The sequence below is a fragment of the Triticum aestivum genome, chromosome 6A (genome assembly GCF_018294505.1).
Source record: "Triticum aestivum cultivar Chinese Spring chromosome 6A, IWGSC CS RefSeq v2.1, whole genome shotgun sequence".
Classification (NCBI taxonomy): Eukaryota; Viridiplantae; Streptophyta; class Magnoliopsida; order Poales; family Poaceae; genus Triticum; species Triticum aestivum.
The window spans coordinates 107,884,811-107,907,303 of NC_057809.1; the positions used below are offsets into that span (position 1 = coordinate 107,884,811).

The window sequence follows — 22,493 nt, forward strand, 5'->3', positions numbered from 1 at the left end:
GCATCTGATCGAAATCAAAGATGAGATCGTCTCCGTAGATTAGTTTCCCCAAATGATAAGTGCCACATGTGTGGCACGAAGTAACATCGCCCTGACGTTTTTTACAACTAAAATTGCCATCTGACCCCCAAAACCGCTTGGCTGCACTGTTTAAATCTGAAAGTGGGCCGGTCCATATTGGTAGCTCGCATCGCTGCTCTATGCGATTGCCCGACAGTTCGCCGCAACAAGCAGCGAATAGAGTTTTTCGTGTCTAAATATAGGAAACCCTGAAGTTGTGGCGAGTTGTGGGTAAGAGATTAAGGCTGGATTTGACCCAAACCACATCAGCAAGTTTGCAGCGAAGGATGATATGACTTATGTCCTTAGTGGCTGGGCAAATATGACAACCATTATGTTGCACAACTTTATTCTATTAGAAGTATAAACATGATTAGGATAGATATAAAGAGATAGAAGATATAATTATTTAAATAGTATATCATATCTTGCCTTGTACTGCAAGACTCTTCTCATGTTGTATTCTCTCTATATATAACCCTACGAGGGTCACATCAATATAGCAAATATTTTAGGTTCTATATATTTCACATCGTATTAGAGCGGTTTGTCCAACGACGCTGATCCTAGGACCTTCAATCACTTCCGCAGCTCACCACCTCCGGGGAGATTAATCTTCTCTCCCCGAGGCGCGACATCTGATCGAAATCAAAGATGAGATCGTCTCCGTAGATTAGTTTCCCCAAATGATAAGTGCCACATGTGTGGCACGAAGTAACATCGCCCTGACATTTTTTACAACTAAAATTGCCATCTGACCCCCCCCCCCTCCCCAAAAAAGCTAAAACTTGACATCCAAACACAAAGTTGACATGCTTCACAAATAATGTTGTCATCCCCGAGTAACTAAAGTTGCCATAAGAAAGCGTCGGGGTTTTAGATAAATTCTCAATTTCCGAAATTCCCATAGATCAATTTTTCTTTTAGCCACCAAATAAAATCGACGACCCTAGAATTCATTGGTGTGTCCACATCCCTCTCCCCCGCCGTCCTGCGTCCGTCAAGGCGGTTTCTTCACAGCAGGACTCAAAGCGGCGCTACCTCGGCTCCAACAAGCGCAGGCGCAGCTACATCGATTTTATCAAGCACCGGCTGCTGAACCTGGCGACACCACACACACGTTTAGATCGCTCCAGGTGCCCGTGGACGAGATCTAGGTTCTTCCAGTTTCATGCCATAGAAACCACATGGACCGGGCGATGACCAACCCGATGAATCGGTGCATATATCACGGGAGGACACTACATCAGCATCGGCCACGGGCGTACTAAGCACCCTACATCGACACCATCTGCACCCAATATTCTTCATCGAGCCGACTGCATCGAGCTGTACGACTCGGCATGACGCGGCACCGACATCTCGTTGCCGTGGAGGGACACCTTCAAGCGACGCATCATTGTCGACAGGCTGCTACGATGCCAACGTCGACACTTCATCGCCAAGGTTTTCATCAATAATCTCGTCAACACACTGTCACCGTTTCTACAACCTCATCCATAAGGATGGACATGCGTCTTGACATTACTACAGCAAGGCGCGAATGACACCGACGACAGCACTGACCGCATCCGACGGCTAAGACTGCATTGACACACCGGCATCACTTTGTGAAAAGTCACTACAACCGCTCACACGATTCTGGCAAAAACGTTGTGCGCCAGCGTGGTTTTTTTCTTTCTTTTCTTTTTGTTCCTTTTCTGTTTTCTTTTCATTTTTCTTTCCTTTTTTTTCATTTCTGTTTTCGTTTTTATTATTTTTTTAATTTGTGAAAATCTTTTAAATTCGTGAATATTTTTAAAGTCGCAACCTTTTTATGAAATGATGAACATTTTTTAAACTCTTGATTTTGTTTTTACAAATTCGTGAACAATATCTTAATTCATGAATTTTTTTTGAAACTGTGAACAGTTTTTAAAACTCACGAACACTTTTTTTGAACATGCTGACATTTTTTTAAATCATGAATATATTTTCAAATTCACGAAACATTTTTCTCGAAATCTTGAACATTTTTGAAATCATGAGAATTTCTTAAATTCACCATCAATTTTGTTGAAATCATGAAATATATTTAAATTCATGATCATTTTTTACAAATTCTTGGACATTTTTCTGAATTCGTGACATGTTTTGAAATCATGAACATTTTTTGAAATCAGGAACATTTTTTAAAATCATGAACATTTTTTTAAATTTTGAAATCACGAACATTTTTTGATTTCTTGAACATTTGTGACAAATTCATGAACGTTCTCTTGAACCGTAATTGTTTTTAATTCCCGAGAAGTTTTTTGAAATCATGAATATTTTTTCTGACTTCATGATTATTTTATTCAAAATTCGTAACTTTATCTGAAATTTAGAACCTGTTGATATGCCAAGTTATTAAAATGGAAAAAAAGAAAAGGAAAAGAAGGAAAAAACATGCGGCGTTCCGGCCTGCACATGGGCCGGCCCATATGGGCGCCGAAGTGTGAGCTCACGTGGCGGGCGTTGTATAGGGTCGCCTGCCGCCGCCAAATCCGCAGCCAAATCCGTGAGGACCTGAGGCGGCGGAGATGCAAAGCGTCTCACGATCGATTACTGGTCTCTGCGCCGGCACAATTGGTTCCGCTCCACCTCGCTCATGGCCTCCAGCGCTTGGGCGCTGGCGCTCTAGCGTCGGAAGAGTAGTCTCCGCTCCGCCTCGCTGGTGGCCAATAGCGCGTGAGGGACGAGGTGCTTCACTCCTTCTGTCATCATCAGCCCATTCGAATCGGCATCTGGATCTTCTTTCCAGGTCTGTTATGGCCTCCTTTCATTTCTTACTTCAGACATGTACAGTGATAATCCTGTGCCTTGTACTGAACTTTTGGATCTGGATTCTGACCAAATTAAATTAAAGAAATTGGTATTTGTTGGATTAAAATTGCTATTACGTCGAATCAGAATTGGAAATATAGAGTTTGATTATTTCACTAATTAGGGTTCCTGGCGGTTCTGTGATAGTATGCATTTTTTTCTAGATAAAAGTGCGATAGTATACATCTTATTTGAGCCAGATGTTAAGATTTGCTTTTATGTTTGCACAACTAGCTGCAATAAGGAGAAGCAGAATAAGCCACACTCGTACAAACCCGAAGGTTGTGCCACTATCAAATGCTTAGACACTGCAAATACGAGGGAGAAAGTGACCAGTGTGAAGAAGTTAACCAATGAGGTCACAGATAGCAATCCCACGAAGGTTGCTGATATATTCATCCCGTCTATCTTCTCAAATAGTAGCCACCGTGATGGAGCCATATACAAGAACAAGCTTTTCACGGAAAACTGGTTTGATATCGACATTACTGACCACAACGAGAGTATGTATCCAAATTACTAAATCAGCTTCCCCATTTTATCCATATTCTCGAATGAGTATTTGCTGCACAAGTCCATATTCGTGAACATCTGAACGGCTTTAGGGTGTAAACATGGAATTAATCTAGAGTTCTAGACAGCTCTAGTCTATTGGTTACTGTATTTCATGATTGGACTTACTTTGCCAAGTTAGATGGCCCAAAGTCAGCTCATGTTGGCGGCAAACTCCAACCTCAGGCTTGGGCCATCCAAATTAGATCAAGTTGAAGAATTTGTTTTGTGCATATGTTTCACAGCATGGGTTTGCACTCAATACTTTTACATTATTCCTAGGGCATTTGACAATTCATGTGATTAATTGATATATTTCCTGCTAGGGCTTTGCGGATATAATTGTACCATCTTCTTTATTTATATAACACTTCTGCCCGTCCACAAATGTAAGCATTTCTAGGATTTTAGGACAGATAAAGGAGTAAGGGAAAATACTATGATGCCCCTCACTGAAGTAGCTAGAGTAGCTCCTGAATGGCCAGCGTGAGAGAGGTTGGGAGATAATTTGATGAGGGTTGCTTTGATGGAGGTTGAAGACTCTTGAGATACTTTATGGACAAAACGTCAGGAATGCTTACACTTGTGGACGAAGGGAGTATTATACCTGACCTAACCTTTTTTGTCCAATTTTGCAAAAACTTGTCGGAAAGATAGGATTGCATCAGGGGTCAGCTTTGAGCCCTTATCTTTTTGCCTTGGTGATGGATGAGGTCACAAGGGATATACAGGGAGATATCCCATGGTGTATGCTCTTTGCGGATGATGTGGTGCTAGTTGACAATAGTCGGACGGGGGTAAATAGGAAGTTAGAGTTATGGAGACAAACCTTGGAATCGAAATGGTTTAGGCTTAGTAGAACTAAAACCGAATACATGATGTGCGGTTTCAGTACTACTAGGTGTGAGGAGGAGGAGGTTAGCCTTGATGGGCAGGTGGTACCTCAGAAGGACTCCTTTCGATATTTGGGGTGAATGCTGCAGGATGATGGGGGTATTGATGAAGATGTGAACTATCGAATCAAAGCCGGATGGATGAAGTGGCGCCAAGCTTCTGGCATTCTCTCTGACAAGAGAGTGCCACAAAAGCTAGAAGGCAAGTTCCACAGGACGTCGGTTCGACCCGCAATGTTGTATGGAGCTGAGTGTTGGCCAACTAAAAGGCGACATGTTCAACTGTTAGGTGTGGCGGAGATGCGTATGTTGAGATGGATGTGTGGCCACACGAGGAAGGATCGAGTCCGGAATGATGATATACGAGATAGAGTTGGGGTAGCACCAATTGAAGAGAAGCTTGTCCAACATCGTCTGAGATGGTTTGGGCATATTCAGCGCAGGCCTCCAGAAGCTCCAGTGCATAGCGGATGGCTAAAGCGTGCGGAGAATGTCAAGAGAGGCCGGGGTAGACCGAATTTGACATGGGAAGAGTCCGTTAAGAGAGACCTGAAGGATTGGAGTATCACCAAAGAACTAGCTATGGACAGGGGTGCATGGAAGCTTGCTATCCACGTGCCAGAGCCATGAGTTGGCCGTGAAATCTTATGGGTTTCACCTCTAGCCTACCCCAACTTGTTTGGGACTAAAGGCTTTGTTGTTGTTGTCGGAAAACTCTTGGATCATAAACTTGCTTAGATGAGTCTTTTGAAGCACATTGGTAATTTTTGTCACTCGTACATTGAGCTAACCGACAATATTCTTATATTCTTTAGGCAGCCGTTCTCTGCAACTTAGCACAATACTTGGGGCAACCAATTGTTTACTCTTTTTTTAGTATGTAATTTCTCTAGTCTATGAACTAATAATTGTTATATGTTGTGTAATCTTTGGTGAAGCTCGGTTGGAGCCGATGATGTTCTCGAAGGCAATCAAAAAAGCTTATTTTCCATGCAACATGTTGCAATTTTTCTCATTGACGTTGGCCGAGTGTTCCATCAACCATGACCCCATAGAATTGTATGGGTATATAGCTGTGCGGGATGATAGGGATGGCATGCGTAACTATGTTCTTAATTATAGCAGGGATGATCCCATCATCACACAAAAGGTACAATTCTAAACTTATCTTTAATCTTTAATCATTGATAATTGTTATTTTATATTATAAGCTTAATCCTATTACATGCGTAGAAGAAATGAGGTTCAACCTACATACAACTCTTGATGCTTATTACAAATATATATATTTGAAATCGTAAAAGCTTGGGATAGAGGATTTAGTATGCAAGATAGAGAATGGAAATGTTGTATTAATTGCCGCCTTGGTTTTTCTAATAGAATTATTATTTGCCCCATGTGATCCCAAATTATGATGAATTTACGGTTCGACGCAGTAATTATGGCCATACTTAAATAACAATAATGTACCATAATGATATGGCTCGTTTGGTCAATGGAAGTGGCAAGGGGTGATAGCCTGTTTACTTACTAGGGAGACTAAACAACTGATTAGGTCGGTTTAATTCTTACTTGCTTCCCAAAATGTTCTATTGTTATCATCTTACTAGCTAAATATATCTTGAGACATCAATTTAGAGGCATTTTTTATGAGCTTAAGTGAGCTAATTTATTTGCTACTCCATGACAAGAGTCAACGTCCTCCTCTCTATCTACCATCGTGCACCTCTTTGGTTCATTTCCTTCGGTTTGCATCTCTTCTTTCCTACCCATATGGCCATATCATGAAAGATACTCTTTCGCGTAAATTGGTCCTTTCCGTTTTCCACTTGTCCAACCAGTATTGTGTGGTCATGTCCTTTCATTCTGCATACTACTATTTGATGAGTGTTGCAACATTCGTCCACTCGTCATCACTCTAGCGTTCCTACCAGCTAGAGCATCGACCCATAGTGTTACTTCCATATTTTTTCTTCTCCTCCTTCCCTCGTGAAACAACTTGAGTTTGCATTCCCCTCAATATCGCTACTTATTGTCGCTACTTGTTAGTTTACTTCACCACAAAATTTCCTTGTCGAGACTTATGAGGAAGAGTGTGGTACAACCCGAGGGCGTGTTTGCTTGTTACTGTGACCCGAGGTCTCATTCCTTGCTGCAACTTATGAGAAAGAGTGTGGTACAACCCCATACTGATTTCCTTGAGGGGAAGGTACAATCGCTGTTGAGTCGGAGGATGATGACAAATGGGTAGACATACTGTTGTATGCACGCGTCATGTGCAAGTATGGAGGCCCAAACGAAGCATCACCGATCAAGGAGGTGTATGCTCTAGGTTTAGGATGGGGAAGCCTTTGGGCTTACTTTACTCTTCATCGGCAAATCCGAATGTCTCGATCCGAGTTGAGACCCACCTACAGAAATTGATCCATCACCAGCTTTTTCTATAGTGGCAGGAAGTCTCCAACTCTTCGATATGCGCTAGCTAGGTAATCCCTTTACTTAATCTTTACATAGTGCAATATGGTCAGAACAGGGTGTTGCATTTTTAATACAAACCCTGGAAAGAAAGGGAGTCTAATCCACAGATCTTTTTCTGCTCCTTTTCTACCCAATTAGTTTATGTTTGTTCTAATTAAAAAAAGAACAGAACAAGGCAAAGGGGCTAGAAGTTCGCTCGTACTCGGTCTAGACTCCTACCCATATATGACGAGGACATCTACATGTAGGAGAAGCTCATCGCCATCTAACGACTATATTGTGTTGTCCAAGACCCCGCAAGAAGGACCAAGCAGATCTGGCACATCTCACCTAGATCGACGATCATAGCGCTGAGTTGCTTACGAACTCGTTGGATTCACTTTGTAACCATGTTTGTACTCTTCTCCACATATTAGTCAAGGCGGGAGTAGTGCTATTACTCCCGACTAGGGGGACGGAACCTGGCTAAATTGTGTCCTGGCAGCCCTATTGACATGAGGTGATGTTCCAATGATTACAGAAATCATGTACTACTACCTTACCATTATGAAGCGACCAAAATTACACTACAGTTGGCATCGACCGCGAGTACATTGCATTGTCGGATCCAAATTATGCAGAAGTGAATCCCAAGGAAGCAACAAACTTGTGATAATTCATGCAAACTCCACGATAATTGTTCCCACGCAAGAGCTTGAAGAATTGAAAGACGAATCTCCTAGATCGCCAAATGTTAACCACTTGTGGGGTGGTTTGTCTGCCGCATGTTAACCACTTGTGGGGTGGTTTGTCCAGTTGAGAGTTGTGAGACAGGGAGGGATGCCAAGGGGTTGTTTGGTTAGAATGTAGAGAGTCCAATTATAAAATGGAATGACGGTTTAACAAACTAAAATCACATTTGGCTACTCTAACCAATTCTTAGATATGCAAAACTGGATTATCTGAAACCCATAATTTCTAAGAACATGGTATCTCTCTCTCGCCGATCCTGTTGGGCACATTCATCAGCCGAAGAATAGAATCTGCAGGTCCCGGTGGCCGACAAAAGTCGTGACGGGCCCACTGGTGTGCCGCACCTCGAGGCCGCCCTCCTCTAGCCGAAGCTTCCTTTGCACTGTTCGTCCTAGTCGTTCCCACCGTCAAGGTTAGCTCCTTGAGCATTTGCGCACGTGCGTTCAACAGTCGGCGGATCAAATCGATCTAGTTGGTTGCCCTAGATAGCTAGCTTGTACATGTGCATGTATGCGGCATTCTGTAGCTGACAGATTGAATTGTTCCAACTGCTTGCCCTCGATAGCTAGGCTCTACATGTGCATACATGTATGCGCCTGTCATTTTGTGCGTTTGGTAAATGGCGTATCGAATCAATCCAACAACTTGCTCGACTATATGCGCGTGTATGTGACCGTTCGATGAGAACGATCAACCAACTATCTTGTACTTGTACCCCAACAAAATTTGACGGGAGAATGAGAAGATCACGGAAGAACAAGAATAGTATGAATCATTATCTAAATGACAAACACACTTCCCAACCCAAATATAGTCTTCTATACATTGATTATTAACAGAAAAATTAGTAAAATTGGTTTTGCTAAATATCAAGTAAAAACTCGTTTCTATAACCAAACGCATTTGCTATCCAAACAACCACTAAGGTCGTGACCTGGAACATCATGTTGCTCACCCTCAGTCCTTGACCCCTAGATCATATTGGTCGAAGCGCATATTCTGTTCGACGAGTTCAATTATTCTAATATCAAATCCTACCTGTGACGCTACCATTTGGTTGTATTGTCTATGATCAGCTTAGCATTCATCACGTCTTGATCGGTGGCGAGAGCTCCCTTAAGGCTAATATGATCAAAAAAGGACCTCAAGCAGATGATAGTCCGACGATCCGTGACAAACTGGCCTAGAATAGTTCCACAGACTTGTGTCAGGGGCGACTCACAAGCCATAGATGAGTGGTGCAGTTCTTTATGACGCTATAAGGTGACATGTGAAGGAATCCACTTAAAAGAGTTAATAGATACATAACCATTGCTTTATAAGCTTATATTTCAGATAGACCGGAACAGGGTCGATTATCATAGGGAGTAGTGCTCTCTTGAAGTTGTTGACTTTAAGATGCCTTACAATGCCCTCCTAGGCTGGCCACATCTCGCTTAGGTTTTTGTCGTTCCAAGCTAGCGACCAAAAGGCATCATCATAGTCCATAGTTCCTTGTGCATGCGGTGGATTGTGATAGACAAAGGTTGAAGTTGGTTCCCCGGTCATCCAGCGAGACCATCGACAGTGCAAACCTGACAGTTTGGGCATATCAACAACCACACATGCCCAGTCGACGAGTTAGCCCCATCCCGCTACAAGCCTAAACTCTCGGTCCTCCCTCAAGACGAAGTCAAGGAGATGCACTTGCGTTGACAACCCTGAGAAGGTTGCCACAATTGGATCCCAGCTCATCAACTTCTGTCTGGACAACAACAAAGCATTTAGTCCCAAACAAGTTGGGGTAGGATAGAGTTGAAACCCATAAGATCTCGCAACCAATTCATGGTTCTATCACATGGATAGCTAGCTTCCACGCACCCTTGTCCATGACTAGTTCTTGGTGATATTCCAGTCCTTCGCATCTCTCTTTATGGACTCCTCCCATGTCAAGTTTGGTCTACCTGACCTCTCTTGACATTCTCAACATGCTTGAGCTGCCCACTGTGCATTGGAGCTTCTGGAGGCTTGCGTTGAATATGTCCAAACCATCTCATATGATGTTGGACAGGCTTCTCTTCAATCGGTGCTACCCCAACTCTATCCCGTATATCATCATTCCGGACCCGATCCTTCCTTGTGTGGCCACACATCCATCTAAACATGCAACCTCCACTACACCTAACCGTTGAACATGTCGCCTTTTAGTCGGCCAACACTAAACGCCGTACAACATCGCGGATTGAATTGCCATCCTATAGAACCTGCCTTTTAGCTTTTGTGGCACCCTTGTCACAGCGAACGCCAGAAGCTTGGCGCCACTTCATCCATCCGGCTTTGGCTCGATGGCTCACATCTTCATCGATATCACCATCCTTCTGCATCATTGACCCCAATTATCAAAAGGTGTCCTTCTAAGGTGCCACCTGCCCATCAAGGCTAACCTCGTGCCTAGTAGTACTGAAACCGCACCTCATGTACTCAGCTTTAGTTCTACTTAGTCTAAAACCTTTCGATTCCAAGGTTTGTCAACATAGCTAACTTCCTATTAATCTCTGCCTGACTATCATTAACTAGCACCACATCATTCGCAAAGAGCATACACCATGGGATATCTCCTTGTATATCCCTAGTACCTCATCCATCTCCAAAGCGAAAAGATAAGGGCTCAAAGCTTTTTTTGGACAATGCGAATATTTTCACCTAGCAACCTGTTGATATGCCCGGAATTCCTGGGAAAGTGCCCGAATATGGGCTAGACCTTGACGAACCCATTAGGCCCGTCAAGCAAAAGTCGAGGCATTTTAACTCCAACAAAAGAAGGTGGTACATCGAGAAATTGAGAAGCCGAGGCAAACTTCGTCGAGCCTATCCTTCACCAAACTTCATTGAGCCTATCCTTCACCAAACCTCATCGAGCCTATCCTATACCCGCCTGGCTGTCCAATTCGGTGTTAGCGCCGAAGGAGAGTGGCTTACTACATATGTGCTTGATTATACTAGCCTCACCAAACGATGCAATAAGGATTCCTTCTTAGCACCTGCATAGACCGGTTCGTTGGCTCTGCTGTAAGTACTTATGCCTCTTGGACGCTTACTCTGGATATCACTAGTTTCGTTTGAGAGAAAAGATGTACCCAACATTAGCATTATCACACTCTTTGGCACATTTTGTTACAAAACAAGGCCCTTCAGGTTGGAGAACATTGTTTGCTTGTATGAGTTCGCCGTGTAGGAAGCCTTACACACTCAGATCGAAGACAATACAAATGAAAAAAGAGCGAAGACCTAATTATAGACATCGTCCAAACTTTCGACACCTTACATAATTTAAAATTATGCTGAACCCCGACAAGTGCATCTTCAGTGTGGAGGCAAGTAAGATCTTTGGCTTCCTACTCTCATAACAAGGGATCGACCCAACCTGAAGAACATCAAAGTGATCCTCAATATGACGTCTCACCTACAAACATCAAGGAGGTCCACAGGCTCGCGGGATCAATGGTTGTCCACAAGGCATCCTTACCCCATATAACTCACAAGCAAAACTCACATAACTATCACAAGTAACCCACAAGGCATCTTTTCCCCTAAAAATAACTACTAGACATCCTTAGCACACCACCTTGCCACCTTGGTCGGTAATGATCCTTGTGGGCCTTCAAGGCCTGCGCATACCTAGTCCGATACGGCTTATATTGTACACACGCTGCTAGGATACGCTAGTACGACTGCCCATTGATATGGTGGACGATGTCATCTAGGTTGAAATGCATCCAAAGAGAGGTAGAAATACCAAGGCCATTAGAGAAGGTTGATCAAATTAGAGATGGTTATCCCTTGTGATCATTGGTTGAAGCATTCATTGTTCCTGCTCTAGGTCCTTGAGTTCTTTGGAATACAGGTATTCCACATGGCGCCCAAGTTGATCCTTCGCCTCGCTATCTTCGCCCAGATGGCAATGGCTTCCCTGGGACACTGCCAAGCACAACGCTCTGGCCATTATTTCAGCCCGACAAAGTTTAATAGGACAAGACCCCAAGTTTTGAACATCTCTTAACTTGTTGCCCTGGATAGTTGGACCTAGGCGCCCAACGAGTTTCTAGAGATTCCAATCACGTTGTCATCGGGACTCCTTGTCGTGAGATGGGCGATTGTGTCCAAAGAGGTGGCTGACCCTAAGTTCCATAGGGTGTGTTTGGTCTGAGCCCCGACTAGCCAAACCAACATTTAGGATGACCAAATCAAGGGCATGGCCATTTTCTTTAGCCGGAACACCTTCCATTCTAATTATGAGGAACCGACCAAATCGGCGGCCATGGCACGGATTACATCAGGCGGAGATCTGAATACCAAACATGCTGGCTATCAGGATACCTCTGGCAATCATAGGCAGCCAAGGTGTGCTTTGGGAGATTACAAGCCCTAGGACAGTATACAACTTTGTAGTCTATGAATCCACTGCAACGAGAATTTGGCTAAAGAGAATAACAAGTGGGCCATGGTCAAAAGAGGTAGAAGTGATCGCTTGCTGTAGGACCAAATCAAGGGCATGCCCGTTATTTTGGTAAGGTGTTGTTGTTTGAATTATAGCCATGTACACATGCCAAGTTTTTGGCAAGACTTGTAGGTTTTTCAAGAGTTCAGGATTTATGCTATCATTTATCTGAGTTATTGGCTAACGTTCATTTGTAGAACTCATTTTTTTATGTGAGTTTATGATTTATGTGACCATCTATTTTAATGGTTGGTACTTGACTAATGTTCGTTTGTAGAACTCAAATTAGTTTGCTTTCTAGGAGTTTAGGATTTGTGCATTTATTGCAATTGTTCATACATGGCTAGTAAGGATAGTTTCCAGTTTGGATATTCCTTAGTTTACTATGTACAGCTATAAATTAACAACAAGAATAATTTTATAGGGTTCTTCCATTCAAATGACTGGACCTAAGAGAGGCATCAAATTGGTTTCCCCTGTTTTAATAGAGTTTGATATGAGGATCAAGAATGGAGGGCAAGAGGAGGAGGATCTGCAGTTGATAGATGGAGCAATATCATGCCATGACCGCAGATCATGGAAACCAGTCAAACATCGCATTAAGGGCAATTGTGGTGCTGTTGACATGTCTTTCGCATGTGTTGAGCAAGCAGTGGAAGCAACAATATAAGTAGTCATATCAGAGGTGCATAGTAGTTTCAGTTTATCTCTGCGGTCCTTTGTTTATGTTTTGGAAGACTACGAAGAAATTCAGCTTTTCCATGGCTCTATTGATCAATCGTGTGGCTTGAGAAGGTTTGTGCTTGCTGTCTCGCGGGGTGACATGATGATATTGAAGTTCAGGTTTGGTAACAGTGATGTTGAACGCCGACGTTCTTTTAAAGCTGAGCTCTACGGATGTTCTAGTCGACAGATAAAGCATGAGCTTGCTAACATCTCAGTCAAGGTGAATTGGTCCACAAATTCAGCTTTCTAGGCTCATGGCAATGTTGATTAGTCACGTTCCATGCGAAGATCTATGGTTGCTGTTAACGTGGGGAACTTTGATGCTATTGAAGTTCTTTCTTTTTTGTTGGTAGCTTGCCAAGCTGGCCGCTTGGTGCTGTTGAAGCGTTAACACCCCTTGCTAAAGCTATATGGTCGTGCTAGTCTGACAGACAACATGGAGCTAGCTTCTGTCATGGGGAAAGTGAAATGAAAAGAATCCAGGTAAACTACAGTCCGGAGCTTGCTTCTATCCCGGGGAAGATGACCAGTTGGCGACACTTATTTTGGAACGGAGGGAGTATATAGCACTGGACGGATGTGCCCTTTATTACATACTGATTTTGTGCTGGAATGAAGAGTATTGTTTACCTTAACCCCCATTCTATTTAGCTGTTGGAATGTCTGCATGTTCTTTAAGTTATTTTTATATGTGTTACTAGTTGTTGGGGCCACCAATGTGGGCCTCCTGAGTGTTCCTTTGTGTTGCCACGTTGGCTCTCTACATTAGGCTGGCTTGTGTTGGTGCTATGTTGGCTCTATACATTGAGATGGCTTATTTGTTACTCCCTCCGTAGCTTGAAAAACTTTCCTATATTATGGGATGAAGGGGGCACTTGTTTTGAGTTGGCTGGTAAATATGCAAAATGTGTTAACAACCTTATCAACAAACAAATAGATGAACTCGACCATTTGAGGCATGTCTCCTAAGGCTGGACAGGGAGCATGGCCTCACCCCAAGCACAAGAGACAAAATGAATTAAAGGTGGGCAGCACTAGGCATTAGAATGTTGATTGTTTGCATTCCATCAGATCGTGGGCTATTGGATTATAAGCAAGATAAGCGTCCGATCTGCTAGCTAGAAGAAGGTGGTTAGTTTGGATATTAATTAACTGCGATTTGTTTTCATAATGCTTCTGTAAATCACGTCTATCCTATTTTAATCGTACATACATGGAATTAACCTCCAAATTAAGCCCATCGCTCTTGGTCCACGCATACAGGGTTGCTTCTGAAGCAAATATTATTTCCATTATTATCCAAATTTGCCTCTTGTTTTCAATGTGTTATTTAAATATTTTGCTCCCACGGTTAAAATTGCTTCCATGGAGAATCAAACTTGTTGTGATTTGGTAAAAATTTGTAGTTATGTATTGTTTTTTTTACTTCAGAAACATCAAAAAAATGCTTTTGTCTACCAGATAGTTGTTTCTGTACAATAAGACCTTTCAGTAACACAATTAGCGTACAGAAAGGTCTTATTGAAAGGAACATCATGAGTATGTATGCTTTAAACATATCAGCGTTGTGTTTCCTGGGAACACAATTATACAAATGTGCTCAGTTTGCATAGATGGACAGAAAATTATGCTTCCATAGTTCCATGTGGACATACAATTTACATTGAATACATGCTCAAACAAACTGGTAATTGCTCCTACTTGTTGTACGGGATGTGACAACGCGCCCCTCAAGTCGCTGCATTTGGCATAGCTCCTCGAGGCACAGATTATTTTGGCGCACGAGCAACACATAGGCTTGAAGAAGTCACTCATCCATGCGGTGATGCTTCAAACAAAAGTAAATTTGGCTTCCGACGAGGTGGTGCTTCCAGCGCTGTCCAAATCACCCCTGAATTGCTTGAAGCAATTCATTGTTCCAACCGAAGCAATAGAATGTTTGATTGGAAGCATGTAAGAGGTATGTTTGGCGAACTAGTGTGAAAGAACAACAATATTGCTGGAGCATATAATTTGGCATTTTGAAACAACAATAAAGTAGGATGGAATATACTACAATCAGGACATGACTATAATTATTTGCTTCCGTGAGAAGAATAGAAGAAACACGAGTATTTAACAAAAAACTATCACAATTGGTGAAACCGTGCCTACAAACTACCACTTTACAAATTTGTGCGAAAACTACCATTTTCTTATTAATCCTTGACTAAAAACTACCATGTCTGAAAAGTGTCTGATTTGGCTCTTTTAAATGTGTTTCTGACTAGTTGGGCCCACACATGAGCGGGCTAAAAAAGCAATCCAGTCCTGTAGCAGCGGCAGCGGCAGGAGGAGGAGGATGGTGGTGAAGAGCAGAGGCGGCGGCGGCGCGGAGGAGGGGGCTGTGGGCGTCGAGGTCAGAGAAAGGGGCGAAGTCGGGCGTAGGGCGTCGAGCCCAGCGGCCGGGGCGGAGTCGAGAGAGGCGGCGTTGGGCGTCTAGGCCAGCGGCCGGGGCGAAGTTGGGCAAGGCGGCGTCAGGCGTTGAGGCCAGCGGCCGGGGTGGAGTTGGGAGAGGCGACGTCGGGCGTCGAGGCCAGCGGCCGGAACAGAGTCGGGCGACGCGCCGGCGGCGACCCTGCAACCCTAGTTAGGGGAGTTGGGGGACGAGCGACAGAGAGGACAAGTCGTGCGACTCGCTTGGTGCGGCCGGCCACCAGTGGCGGTTTCTTTGTAATTTGGTACATGACTGGATTGCTTTTAAAAAACTAGGGACCCGGTTGCTTTTTTAGCCCACTTATGTGTGGGCTCAACTAGTCAGAAACGCGTTTAAAAGAGTCAAATCGGACACTTTTCAGACATGGTAGTTTTTAACCAAAGATTAATGAGAAAATGATAGTTTTCCGCACAAGTTTGTAAAGTGGTAGTTTGTAGGTACGATTCCACGAATTGTGATAGTTTTTTGTTAAATACTCAAAAAACACCTACGTAGCATGAATGTTAAGCAGTGATCTTTACATGTGAATTGGAAGCATGGATGCACTGAAGCGAATCTTTGAATGAAAAGGCTAATTACACAGCTGCATATATATGCATCACAAACTAGATGAAATAGCTTGAAGTACATGTATATATGAAGCTCCTAGGAAGCATGTCAAATACTCCCTCCGTCCGGATTTATTAGGCCCCCAAATAGATCACAGGTACCAAGGCACAGTGATTAAATCCGTGGAAACAAGCGTTGGTTCTTCGGTTTCCATGCACGATTTACTGCCCAAAGCAAATCCCACTTCACCCGCATGCAGCTCCACGCTCAATTTAATTCCCTGGCGCTTCCGAACCAGACGCCACCTCACGCGCGGTGTTGCTGCTACTTTTTCGCGCGCGCTCAAACGCTGCATGGCGCATGCATGCGCCAATCAAGGAGGATTAGAAGCGCATGCATTGGCTGGTTGGGAGACAAACGCAGCTGGGGAGATCGAGAAAGCAACGAAGCGTTTTTTTTGTGCTTTTGGCAGCCATATCGATTAAGGGGCCTAATAAAAGCGGACGAGCTCCCTCCACCTAGGGGCCCAATAAACCCGGACAGAGGGAGTAATTAGCATTCCATCCGTACATAGCAAAGCACCTACAACGAATTCAACTATGTAGTACTATGTGGGAGCATGAACTGTTTTGATGGTTATAACTAGGAGAAGCAAAAATAAAACAAGAAGTAATAAGTAGCAAAATCAAGGAAGCTTGGATCAGAAACCATGTATACACATGAAGTGTGATGTTGGAAGTTGAAGCAAACTAGTATTGTGGCCAACAGAGGGATGGATGTTTTGTGTCACCAAAATAAAAATTGATCGAATTTTTATAAACTATAGAAGCAAATTGTATAGAGTCAGAAGCATCTATATTTCAACTAGCTGAATGCCCGTGCGTTGCCACGGATCAACAAAAAAATATAATAATCAAATAATTGTTCTAATTAAAATGTGCGTCAAACATGACAAGATGTAGTTTCAGTTCCTGGACAAATTGATCTCTCTCCCATGCCTTTTTTCCTAGGCCATCATCGTATCTCTTTAACCAATCCCCCCTTACATCATTTCTTTCTCCTTACCCTTTATTTTTTTTTCACACTGTCGTGAGCAAGCCCCTCTTCAAAATCTTGTATTTTCATTGATGATGTTATCAACAAAATATTATTTTGATCTCTTTTTTGGTGGTCAATTAGTTGAATGGAAATTTAGGAAATACATACGTCTCACAACTAACTGAAAAGAAACATGAACTCCGATGAGTATAGAAACAAAAGAACAAACAAATTTCTGAAAAAGTAGACTCCCATTTTACAGCATATACTACTCCCAAACCCAAAGAAAAAAGACCTGCAAAAGAGGTATATTTAATTCAAAACGTCTGACCTTTAGGTCACTCTCATAAAAAGTTATTTCTATATCCATCAAATGACTGGGAGGAGCATCTTGCGTTCAAGCACTTCTCTGTGAAGGGGCAGCTTGAGTTCAAGGTTGCCCTCTTCCTCCTCAAAAGGAACTCGTGACCTCATTGAGAACATAAAGAAGCTCTATGTGCACCCTGTCTTCATCATGGAAGAATACAAACTGACAATATAGAGCCATGACGGGTGCAATAGTTAGTTTAAGCTCTTACAGCCCAGAAATCATATAATTTGATCACCTCCAAGGTTCAACATCTATGTTTCATGCTCTTCCGGTTTCTTTTCTCCTATCCAAGGGTCTCATTGCCAATCTAACAAAAAAAATCAGCTTCCCATGCAGATGGAGCCTTGATCAGTGACGCAACGAGAGCGGACATCAACCTTCAGGAAGTACTCGTCAAGCTCACTAGATGCCGGCTCACCGCAGAAGTAGCACACATGAAGACCTAAAAAGCAAAAATCAATGTCTTAAAAAATTAAAAGAAGCTACACATATAAAAGTGTAAAAAGGTATAAGTGGGGGCAAAATTGTGGAATAGCTCTGACGAATGCATAAAAGGCAGTACACTACCAGAATAAATTAGTCTATGTGGCACTTTGATTATCATAGAAGTTTACATGCTCGTAATGTACCCTTCAAGAGCATAATCAAATCCCGAGAAAAATAAAATTATTATCAGCATAAGCAACATACAAGATGTCTAGAAAGCAAATAGCAATGGCCATTTTGACAGGAATCAAAATATGATACATTATTTAGAAAGAAGAGTTATAAATTCAATGTGCATGCTGTTAGGATGATCTCCACCGTGTGGGCCCAACGGCCCACCAGGCCCTTAGATCCGCGCCCTGATCGAGGGCGCTCAACCGTCACCACCACTCTCTGCCATCGCACCGGCACCGGCGCCGTAGCCGGCAACCGGAGCTCCTCGAGCCACAAGGAGAAGGTAGGTTCACCGGATTAATCTACCCTACCCGATCCACAGATCTTTCAATGGTATCAGGGCAATGTTAGGATGATCTCCACCGTGTGGACCCAACGGCCCACCGGGCCCTTAGATCCGCGCCCTGATCGAGGGCGCTCAACCCACTATGGGTGACGGGCCCCTGTCACCTGCACTATATAAAGAGGTGGGGGCCGGCGGCTCGCAACACGAGGTTCGTCGCAGCGCCATACACCCCACCTAATCCCCTACCGATCTAGGGTTAGTGCAGTGCTGATGGGAAGCACCGCCACCACCACTCTCTGCCATCGCACCGGCACCGGCGCCGTAGCCGGCAACCAGAGCTCTTCGAGCCACAAGGAGAAGGTAGGTTCACCGAATTAATCTACCCTACCCGATCCACAGATCTTTCAATGGTATCAGCCAGATTAGGTTTGAGTTTTTTCGGGGGAAATCAAAAGAATCAAGCCCTCCCCAAAGAACCCTAAAAAGATAGGGCAAAGTTTTCACCGGATAAGGGCCCAGTGCTCGCCGGCAAAGTGCGCCGCCGCAAGGCCGCGCCAGTTCCTCTCGATCCCGAATCGCATCAGCATGCCGAGGATCCGGGAAGAAGAACGACCCCGCAAGGGGCAAAGGGCACCACCACCGTGCCATTTGACGGCGGCGCGTTCACTCTGGAGGTGCTCGCGCACGCCGGCAAAGGGGACAGGGAGGGTGCCCCCATATCGCGCGCCGCTGCTTGCGGCTATCTCTCTAACAGAAGGCGGTGGTGGATGGGTGAAATGGATAAGGGGAAAGGAAAGGAGGACCCTCGCCGCGCAGGTGAGCCTCGCCGTCGGCGGCTGGCCGGCGGCCAGAGAGAACCACAGGCGAGAAGGGGAGCAGAGGACCGCTCTGCCGCGTCATTTTTTCTCTCTGTCGTTGGAAGATAGGACAGAGGGGAGGGGGAAAGGGAAAAGGAGGCGTGCGCGCGGCGCGGTGGATTTCGCGGTCGCCGCCGCCGGCGGCCGGGCCGGGCGGCCGGGGGCGCTGCTCTGTTTCGGTGTCACGAGAGAGAGACAGAATGGGGTCGAACAGATCGAGAGAATGGGGCTAGGTTTCCCATCGGGAGCTCTCTCCCAGGTTTTGGTCTAGCGAAAAGATCGCAGGACCGTCCGATGCAAACGAGCGGCCCACATGTAAACTCTAATCCCCGCACTGGGCCAGTGGGCCGAAAGAGAGCAGGGCCAGGCAGCAGCTGGCGCGCTGGGAGGAGGCCGCCGTCGAACTAGGCCAGAGTAGGGCGCGCGCGCTGCGGGCTTGACGGGTCGGCTGCAGCTGCTGCGCGCGTTGGGCGATGGCAGACCCCGCTGGCATTTTGTTTCTGATTATTTGGACAAATAATCATAAGTTTTTTTTTCTATTAAAAAATTATTCAAAGAACTTTTGTTTAGAAATAGAAAAGTAAAAGTAATGCCTCTTAAAAGAAAAGTAAAAAGTTCATGAATTTTGTATTCATGTTTTCTGCTGCAAAGTAAAAGTTTTATCTTCAAATTAAATTGGAACCAACGGGAAAATTTAATTTGAAGAACTTTAGAATTGTTTTTCCCATATGGGTGAAATCAGATTCAAATAGTTTCCGTTGTGACAAAAGAAAGATATTTGTTTTAAAGTTCAATATGGTATTGTTATTTTCTGACCAACGTTGATGATAATAGTACTATATTTGTATGAGTCTTATGTTCAAAGCTTAAATCTCTGATAAATTTTGTATAAAAGTGATCATTTTTCAGAGAACAGTTAAAGATGAAGCAATGCTCTTGAACTAGAGAAATGTACATTTCTTGTTTCCCCTGCAATAAAGTTGACGATGATGATTATTTCTTAGCAAAGTTGTTTAATAGAAATACTATCACCACATTGTTTATGAGTTATATGCATTATTTCCATTTCCGCCCAACGGTGATATGGAATTAATGTAGAAGGATGATGTTTTGTTCTAATTCTTCCACAATGGTGATTTGGAGTATAAAAAGAAAGTTTTAAAAGGTTTAATGTGCATATTTTTTAACTAGACCAACGTAGAGTTATTTTATGCTCATTATTGTTGATTATTGGCTAAGTTTTCTCAGACTAAAAGTTTTCCATGCTTTTCATTCGTGAAAGCGAATGGCCAGGTACTTGTGGCTCGAAAGATGACCAAGAAAGGTCATAACGTGAGGGAGTATGTTCTCTCTAAAGAATGGCTTCAAAAGAAAAGAATTCTTGGATATTAATCCAAGAAAACAAAACTGATATATCATTGAGAGTCTTGATTGACAAATGTCTTTCATGTGCTCTTTATGAAGAAGATTTTTCAGTCAACTTGATTTGAGATAAAACAAGCAACATGCGTGTTTAATTTGACCAACGTCAGATCAAGCATGTGTGTCAAAGAGCATTCAGATTTATTTCTGAATTTGATGATTGCATATGCAGTCAAAAGAGCCAATTCTGGCATTTATGTCCCATATAGGGAATTACCCGCATAGCGAGAAAAGCTGATTATGACAAACCCGCATGGCGGGGAAAAGTCTGGAAAAATACCTGCGTAACTGGGTAAAGTTGACATAGTATTATGTCAAAAATCCTATATGCCAGGAGAAATTTTGCAAAGGACTTATCCTGTATGACATGAGAAAGATATGATGACTCATGTGTGTTTTAATGTATCCCACTCTGAGAGAAAAGTATGGAGTAGCTATTATGATTTCCTAGTATCGACCGTACATCTCATGTGTAACGATCATTAAGCACTCAATAAATCCAAAGAGAATAAAAAGTGAGAAACGAACCTAAAGATAAGATTGATATGAAAGTGTGACTTGCAAAAGTACTAATGATAAAGAACTCTGTTGAGTTTCTGAAATGGAATGAGGAAAAGGTACTCACATACCAGTTAACAGATAACCTCATTTCACATGAAGTAATCAGATGAATGAAATAGATAATTGAAGTTTCCTCAATTCACAAAAGTTATGAATGGTTTTCGAAATCGTGGTAGAAAATTTCTTGCCACTTTCGAGGGGGAGAAAGAAATATTAGATAAATTGAGAATAATGAAACTCCCCTATACTTTAGATAATGTGATGAAGAATGTGATCGTCTAGGGGAGTACGATGGTCAAATTAATACCCCTAAAGAAAAGAAATACTTGTATTTCTGGATCTTTTACAGTTCCGAAAGAAGAGTAAGGAATAATAAGACGGTGCTTAAAGTGCCATAAAGAAGAAAGTTTTAATAGAATAAACCCAAATTATAAAGTTTAAAGATACGCCATTTTTAGTGAAGATGGAGTAATCTGGGGGAGCATGTTGTATGACCTATACAACACATGTTGTTAGCTCTATAAAGGATGAATGAGTAAACATGGATCTTGTGATACAGGTCCCTGTAAAACCTATTGCCTCTTGGAAATGAAAGACTATAGAATTAGTTTGCCTCTTGCAATGACAGAGCAACAACATCCCCATATGAAAGAAGTGCCAGTACCTGAGACACTGATGGTCTTAAGGAATGAGAAAATCAGATACTTATGATTACTATAAAGTCTATGTTAGTGAAATTCAAATGGAGGTTGATCCCACCTCATTTAAAGCGCTCATTCGAGCTTTGAGAAGTGTCTGCTTATCTAAATGATAAGAGACTATGTGAGATGAAATGAAATTGGTGAATCCCGACGATGTTTGGGACTGATGAGTAATTTCCAATGGAGCCAAAATAGTAGGCTGTAAAGAGTCTACAAGGACAATGTGACTCCAAAGGAAATATTGTTGGGGAACGTAGCAGAATTTTAAAATTTTCTACGCATCACCAAGATCAATCTATGGAGTCATCTAGCAACGAGGGAGAGAGGAGTGCATCTACATACCCTTGTAGACCACGAGCGGAAGCGTTCAAGAGAACGGGGTTGATGGAGTCGTACTCGACGTGATCCAAATCACCGAAGATCCTAGTGCCGAACGGACGGCACCTCCGCGTTCAACACACGTACGGAGCGAGCACGTCTCCCGCGCCTTGATCCAGCAAGGAGGAGGGAGAGGTTTAGGAAGAGGGCTCCAACAACAGCACGACGGTGTGGTGGTGATGAAGCTGCAGTACTCCGGCAGGGCTTTGCCAAGCTCTTATGGAGGAGGAGAGGTGTTGGGGAGGGGAGGGGCTGCGCCTTGGATGTTATCTGCAGCCCTCCCCTCACCCCTCTATTTATAGGGGAAAGGGGAAGGGGGCCGGCCCCCTCTAGATGAGATCTAGAGGGGGGGGCGGCGGCCAAGGGGAGGGGGGCTTGCCCCCCAAGCAAGGGGGCGCCCCCCTTAGGGTTTCCCCCAACCCTAGGCGCATGG

The 22,493-nt window shown here is 43.5% G+C and overlaps 1 protein-coding gene and 1 long non-coding RNA gene across 3 annotated transcripts; one reads left to right on the forward strand and one right to left on the reverse strand.

Annotated features, from left to right (window-relative positions):
• Positions 1 to 2,553: 2,553 nt before the first annotated feature.
• LOC123132356 (uncharacterized) lies at positions 2,554 to 12,775 on the forward strand. 2 transcript variants are annotated; one of them, XM_044552130.1, is made up of 4 exons: positions 2,554 to 2,842; positions 3,139 to 3,407; positions 5,288 to 5,499; positions 12,461 to 12,775. In XM_044552130.1, the coding sequence occupies exons 1-4, from the start codon at positions 2,622 to 2,624 to the stop codon at positions 12,704 to 12,706; spliced, it is 948 nt and encodes a 315-aa protein (XP_044408065.1). In that variant the 5' UTR covers positions 2,554 to 2,621; the 3' UTR covers positions 12,707 to 12,775. The 2 variants fall into 2 exon arrangements, with proteins under 2 accessions (XP_044408065.1, XP_044408066.1); XM_044552131.1 differs by having other exon boundaries at positions 12,525 to 12,775.
• Positions 12,776 to 17,037: 4,262 nt separating this feature from the next.
• Positions 17,038 to 19,213, reverse strand: LOC123130407 (uncharacterized). The gene is made up of 2 exons (XR_006463822.1): positions 18,646 to 19,213; positions 17,038 to 17,637 (listed from the first exon to the last, which is right to left on the reverse strand). It is a non-coding gene; the product is annotated as an uncharacterized lncRNA (long non-coding RNA).
• Positions 19,214 to 22,493: the final 3,280 nt, after the last annotated feature.

Coding starts and splice junctions, on each gene's coding strand:
- LOC123132356 (XM_044552130.1), top strand. CDS start 2,622: ATGCAAAGCGTCTCACGATCGATTACTGGTCTCTGCGCCGGCACAATT. Junction 2,843..3,138: donor CATCTGGATCTTCTTTCCAG/GTCTGTTATGGC, acceptor TTGCACAACTAG/CTGCAATAAGGAGAAGCAGA. Junction 5,500..12,460: donor ATCCCATCATCACACAAAAG/GTACAATTCTAA, acceptor ATAATTTTATAG/GGTTCTTCCATTCAAATGAC.